Source organism: Mangifera indica, chromosome 2 (genome assembly GCF_011075055.1).
Source record: "Mangifera indica cultivar Alphonso chromosome 2, CATAS_Mindica_2.1, whole genome shotgun sequence".
NCBI classification, from domain to species: Eukaryota; Viridiplantae; Streptophyta; class Magnoliopsida; order Sapindales; family Anacardiaceae; genus Mangifera; species Mangifera indica.
The window spans coordinates 19771369-19777923 of NC_058138.1; the positions used below are offsets into that span (position 1 = coordinate 19771369).

At 31.9% G+C, this 6555-nt stretch overlaps 1 protein-coding gene across 1 annotated transcript; it reads right to left on the reverse strand.

Moving 5' to 3' along the window:
* Positions 1–2076: 2076 nt before the first annotated feature.
* On the reverse strand, positions 2077–6102 carry LOC123208657 (fatty acyl-CoA reductase 3-like). The gene is made up of 11 exons (XM_044626177.1): positions 6094–6102; positions 5642–5867; positions 5444–5547; positions 5104–5306; positions 4919–5019; positions 4457–4649; positions 3288–3449; positions 3068–3149; positions 2720–2989; positions 2515–2642; positions 2077–2437 (listed from the first exon to the last, which is right to left on the reverse strand). The coding sequence occupies exons 1-11, from the start codon at positions 6100–6102 to the stop codon at positions 2281–2283; spliced, it is 1635 nt and encodes a 544-aa protein (XP_044482112.1). The 3' UTR covers positions 2077–2280.
* Between the last annotated feature and the right edge of the window lie 453 nt (positions 6103–6555).

The window sequence follows — 6555 nt, forward strand, 5'->3', positions numbered from 1 at the left end:
AATTTTAATAAATTTTGACTCATAAGGAAGACTTTGAGTTTTTTAAAGTTAATAAGTATAACGTAGATTATACTATACCTGGGGTGGGAATAAGTTATTTGGCCTAAAGAAAAGTTACATCATGAAAGAAGAAACCTAATTAGATGGAACCATCTATTTATGGTACAATTTAGAAAAGACAGATCATTCAAAACCCTTTAATGCAGAAAGTTCAGTTAAACGGCTTGCAGTCCGAATTAGGTGCCTCTAATTATTGGTATCTAGTTATTGTTGCGAACACAACTCATAAATGATTTGAACATGGGCATCTATCAACCATGATAATATTACCCAATGGATTTTTATTTTTATTGAGATTCAACTGTATTAGTTTGATAAATAAATTTAAGATATAATAATAAAATTTATAATATTTGACTTTTAATTTAAAATTTTAATACTTTACCAATTTTACTAATTCTAAAAATCTATTATCCAATGGATTTTAAAGTCTTTAAATAATTATTTGTTCATACATTTACTTGTACTTTTTGCTATATCAAGTGTCTTATGCCTTTGTTCAAAAACAATTGTCAATTATTTTTGGGGAAAAGACTTATTCCAATCCAAGGTTTACTTTTTCCAAGTTACTACTAATTATTTGTTAAAAGCTCAAACACTCATCTATCAATAATTAAAGTTAAAAAAATTCGTTAATTTAAAATTTTTTTTTTTAAACCCTAAAAACTAATAATTTTTTCTAAGCTAAAATTTAAAAAATAACATTTTCTCACTATCGGAAATATAAATTGGGCTTACAAGTATGAAGATTGAAACCCATGTTACATAAAACCAATTGACTTATGTTAAGGTCTAATCCACACACTTATATACCACTCTCTTATGTTTTATTTATTAGATGTGAGACTCTTTCTTTGAGTCTCCAACACCCCCGCTTAAGTGCAAACATCTAGGCTGTTAGACCTGTCTTACGACTCAGCCGGTTTGTGGCTGGGTGCATTGTCACTTGTATCCAGGAACACTTAGGTTGTTAAACCCGCCGTTTGGCTCACGCTCTGATACCATATCGAAAATATAAATTTGGCTTACAAGTGTGTAGATTGAAACCCATGTTACATAAAATCAATTGGCTTATGTTAAGGTCCAATCCACAACACTTATATATTATTGGAGACTCAAATAAAGAAGTCCCACATCTAATAAACTTAAGTAAAATGAGTGGTATATAAGTGTTGTGAATTAGACCTTAACATAAGCCAATTGGTTTTATATAACATGAGTTTCAATCTTCACACTTGTAAGCCCAATTTATATTTCCGATATGGTATCAGAGCGTGAGCCAAACGACGTGTTTAACAACCTAAGTGTTCCTGGATACAAGTGACAATGCACCCAGCCACAAACCGGCTGAGTCGTACGACAGGTCCAACAGCCTAGGTGTTTGCACTTAAGTCCCACATCTAATAAATAAAACATAAGAGAGTGATATATAAGTGTGTGAATTAGACCTTAACATAAGCCAATTGGTTTTATGTAACATATGTTTCAATCTTCACACTTATAAGCCCAATTTATATTTCTAACACTCACTAATATTTGCATTTCATTCTTTGACAGCTCCTTCTAATGCTATCTCCAACAATCTTTCTCTCTCTTCGGTCGACCATGCTTATGATTATCCTTATTGATTGAAAATAGCTAGTATATCCTTATTACGAATAGTTTATGATGATAATGTTTCTTTTTCTTATAAGAGAACAATTTTAACCTGATACATTAAAAGGGAAACCTATTTATCCCCACTATTTTTGTATGAATTAATAAATAAACAATAATCAAGTTAAGGGAATGAAGTTTTTTAAACTAACTAGAAAACATTTATAAATTGATTTTACCCATAAAATTTCGGTAAAAATAGGACTTCGTCTAGGCTATATATGGTGTGTATACTTTTCAATCTTATTAAATGCTCCAGGCCTCCAATAACTTTTATATCCTCATGGGCCTTTGAGGGGGTTGGGCTTCTAACACTTTGGTCTTAAGATTCTACTACCTGACTATAATCTGAGCACAAGATAACAGCAAATGGAAGAATATATAAATACTTCTTTTCAATTTGACCCTCACAAACATGGGGACATTAATCCCAACAAGGGTTGATCATAATTAATGTAACTATAAGAAAAAAAAAGTATAGATAATAATAGATGGGATACATTTTGATAGAGGCCACCTGAACATTCTGAGGTGCCATCGCCAGTTCTGTATTACTTTTGGCTTTCATTTGAATACATATTTCACAATTCCAGGAATATGAGTATTCATGAAGTAATCGTCCCAATCTATGCATTTGGAATCAAAATAAAATATGTCTGTCTCTACCGAACTAGCATCTCTGGCTGCTGTAAGCAACTTCACAGTGTTTTTATCGTCGAATCTATATATGGGAAACAACCAGTTAATTGATATTATAACGATCAAAATTAAAGTCTAAAATGAAGCATATATACATACATGCCATTGAAGAACAGGTATGGCCGGTAAAGTTCCGCCAATCTCATCACAAATTTGATCTTCCGATCGAGCTCATTATGCATACCCTTAAAGTACTGGCAGAAGGCTGTATTTACCAATTCTAGCCCCTGCAAACGGTGTCGAATCAGGATCAAGCTGAAGATTTTATATAAGTGAAGATATAAGTAGAGGTTTAGTAAAAGACCTTGAGTGGTAGAATGTAATGAATGGCCATGTATCTGTGAAAGCTGGCCATGCTGTTCATGACGTTAACCTTGCCAACTTTGACTGGCTTTCCATCTTTATTAATCCATGGTTTCTTCGTAAAATAACGGTAGCCGTAATCCTGAAGATTTCGGTATCTCAGAGGGTTTCTTAAGGAGGAACCCACTTGGTAAATGACATTGCCAGTTTGTTTATTTCCATGAGCCGCCATAGCTACAATTATGGCATTCACCACCATATCAGCCGGTATCTGCATAATGTAGTTAAATTATTAAAAGGAATTCATGAGAAATAATATAGGAGAAGAAAATATGTTGCATTTAATTACCGCATCAACAATTGCGTTGAGGTCTCCCAGAAAACAATTTAATCTCCCTTTACCATAGCCAACAGCTAGGCTATCAATTGTTCTGTAAATGAAAATAATAAACTCTCAGAAACCCTAATTAGAATTCAACATTTTACATTATATTATTTCAGAATTTAAGTTTCTTTTTTACCTGATCTTCAGTTTTCTCAGTCCCAATAATGTTATTGATTAGACTTACCTTATACCTTCAGCCCAGCCCGGGAATGGTTCTTTGAAAGTACTGGTTACGATGGCGGGGCGAATGGTGACTACCGACAGATTTCCTTTCGAGTCATCTACAAGCATCTCTCCCATTGCCTTGGTGAATACGTATGTGTTCGGCCATCCGTACATCTTTGCTCTGATAATTAAATTTCTCACAATTATCAGTTTTGGCTACCTAATTAAAGGAACATTGGTATAACATATTTGATTTAATTAACACAAGCATAAGAATAAGATACAAAATTTATACCAGTCAATTTTGTTCATCATATTTTAAGATGCAGGAGTCATAATTGTGGGTCAAAGGTATTTTGATGAAAATGACGTAATTTTAAAAGTACTTTTCAATTACCTATCAAAATCAGCTGTTAGTTTTAAAAATTAAAAAATATTTATGTCGTTTTTTTCTAAATATTATAGTCAAAGTATCACTTATATTCTTAATAATACAAACAAATTATACTTTAATCTTTTTTTCATTTTCTATCAAAATCAGTCGTTAGTTTTAAAAATTGAAGAGTATTTATGTCCTTTTTTTCTAAATATTATAATCAAAGTATCACTTATACTTCAAATAATACAAACAAATTACACTTTAACCTTTTTTTCCATTTTCCTCCAGTTTTTATTTCATCTTAAATAAATTTAAAAATTAATTGTTGCTGATGACATTCATCATTAATGAAGTTGAGAATCGATTGAAATCACACCTATGAAAAAACGGCTTTTTTTCAATCTTAAAGGATGGCAAGGGTCATTTCTAAAACCTTGGGTGGGCAATATCACTTAGGTGATGTGCTAGCCATCAAGAAATAATCAGTTGATGTGCTAGCAGAAAAAATGAGATCCCTTAGGTGAGGGCAAACAATTAATAGAACTGCGCTTTTAAATATTATCCTTTTACTTTTGTTATTTGCTTGATTAATAGAGGATTTATTACGCTGATAAAGACCTATGACCTAACAGAATTATTAATTTTCTTCTTATATATGTACGTACAAATAGTTAATAAAAAGAAAATATATTATAGAAAAATTAATTCAAGACTCTATTATTAAGAATGCAATTATATTGAAAGATAAAAATTAAAAAAAAAAAAAACTTTGAAATTGAAGTAATTTAGAGAGGCATCTATTCACGAACCTTTTAAGTCCCAAATCTTTCATGGCCAATTTAATTTCATCCTCTGTTGCTCCCTCGGCTTGGAGTTCATTTAGTTCTTGTTCAACCACTTTCTTCTCCACGTCAATGTCTAATCCCAATGCACCGTTAAGTGTCTCGCCCATGCTATAAAACTTCTCTGTTATCAGTCCTGGAGTTTCCCCGCTTACATAAGCTGAAAATGTACAATCACTTACTTAACTAAGAAGAAAACTATACACGTAAATATAAATAAATTATTTAAACTTATTTATATAAATTAAGATAATAATTTATAATTAGATGATATAATTATTTTCATTTCTTTTCACTTTAAAATCGTTTAATCAGATATTATCATATTAATTTATATAGATAAAGTCGTACATGTGATATTAGTCCTCTTACTAATATCAATTTTATTTGCCTGAAACTCATAATACATTAATTCATAATTGTACATACCAGTGGATACATGAACAAAAACCTTTAGCTTATGACATTTCTTTGCAAAGTTCAAGACGTTCTTAGCTCCCAATGTGTTGATACCAAGTGCAACATCATATCTGCATAAAAATTTGAAGAAATTGTTGGTATAGTTTTTAGAATAAATTGTTTAATCAAACAGCAGATGATACTGAATTAGTTACCTTTCATCAAAGTTAGTTGTCGCAGCTAAATTTATGACGACGTCTAATTCATTCAGCATCTCTTCCCTTAAATTAGAGTCCTTTAATCCTAAGTCCTCCATAGAAATGTCTCCACCGACTAGAGTGATCTTCTCTGAAATAATTGAATTTAGATTTGTTCCGCATTTTTCCTTTAGAACCTTAAACAAGTCCTTGGCCAGCACCTGTAAATAAAATTAATCAAGTCTTGGTAGCGTGTGTGTGTGTGTGTGTGTATATATATATATATATTTTTTTTTTCACGATGAGAAAAGCATACAACAAGATTTCAACATTGCCCCATATATATATATTTACACACCTCATTATGGAAACGATGGGTGGCTGCCTTAGCATCTGCAGCTCTCAAGAGAAGATATAACTTCTTCACATTATGTTGAACCCTCAAAACTTTTTCCAGAAAAACTGAATGCATCGAAATAACGCAACTCATCAGTAAAATATTGAAGGGAAACTGAGAAAGTAAAAAGAGAGAGAGAGAAGAACGATAAGTATATACTCTTGGCTAAAAACCCAGTTGCACCAGTGACTATAATGCTTTTATTTTCAAGAAACTGGAGAATACTTCCCAACTCCATTGAAATATTATTGAACAATGAGACAGAAAAAAATGAGTAGTAGCAGTAGTAAAGCAAAACAAACTGGCACAATGGGTTAAGGCATATCTCGGGTTTGAGTTGATATAGAGCATAGGAAGAGAAAGCATTTAAGAGGTTGAGTGTACGCTAGCAGTTAATCATTAATTCATTTTTTTCCCAGCTAGCTTGATGGTGAAATTACTTGAGCCTTTTTGTTTTCTCTTTTTTTAATTAAACAACAGATTACAATTTACAACCACACCGCCGATTTCTTGAATAAAATACTATACGGATTTCCATATTTTGATCAATTATGTTTTGGCCCACTTTGCCTTTTTGCTGTGTTAATCGTTTGGGTGGGATGTTCACCTACACTAGCCATTTTACATGTTAATGTTGGATAGGGTTCTTGACCTACCACCGTCTTCAGAAAGAATAAAACTGGTGTTACTTGTCGCTGCTATAGCTACCCCTTTCACCATGTGGTAGCTTCATTTACACCTTAACTGTTTGACAAGCTCACGTATCTGATTGTTTAATTTTCACTAACGAAAATTTCTTAATAAATAAAGATTATCCCTTTCTTTTGGCATCGCAATACACAATCAAGCTGACTTTAATAGAGGTTGGCGAAGAAAAAGGGTACAATATTGTCTTTGAATTTCCAATGTCAAAATAAGTCTATAGTTAAATATTTTAATTTTCTTTGAAAGTAATCAGGTTAACTGGCATATTTTTACTGCTAATTTTGTAATTTAAACAAGACCTTGAATTTTCGGATTTAGAATTGGTGATATGGCCATGCAGGAGAATTACCATTAGTAATACAAGACTG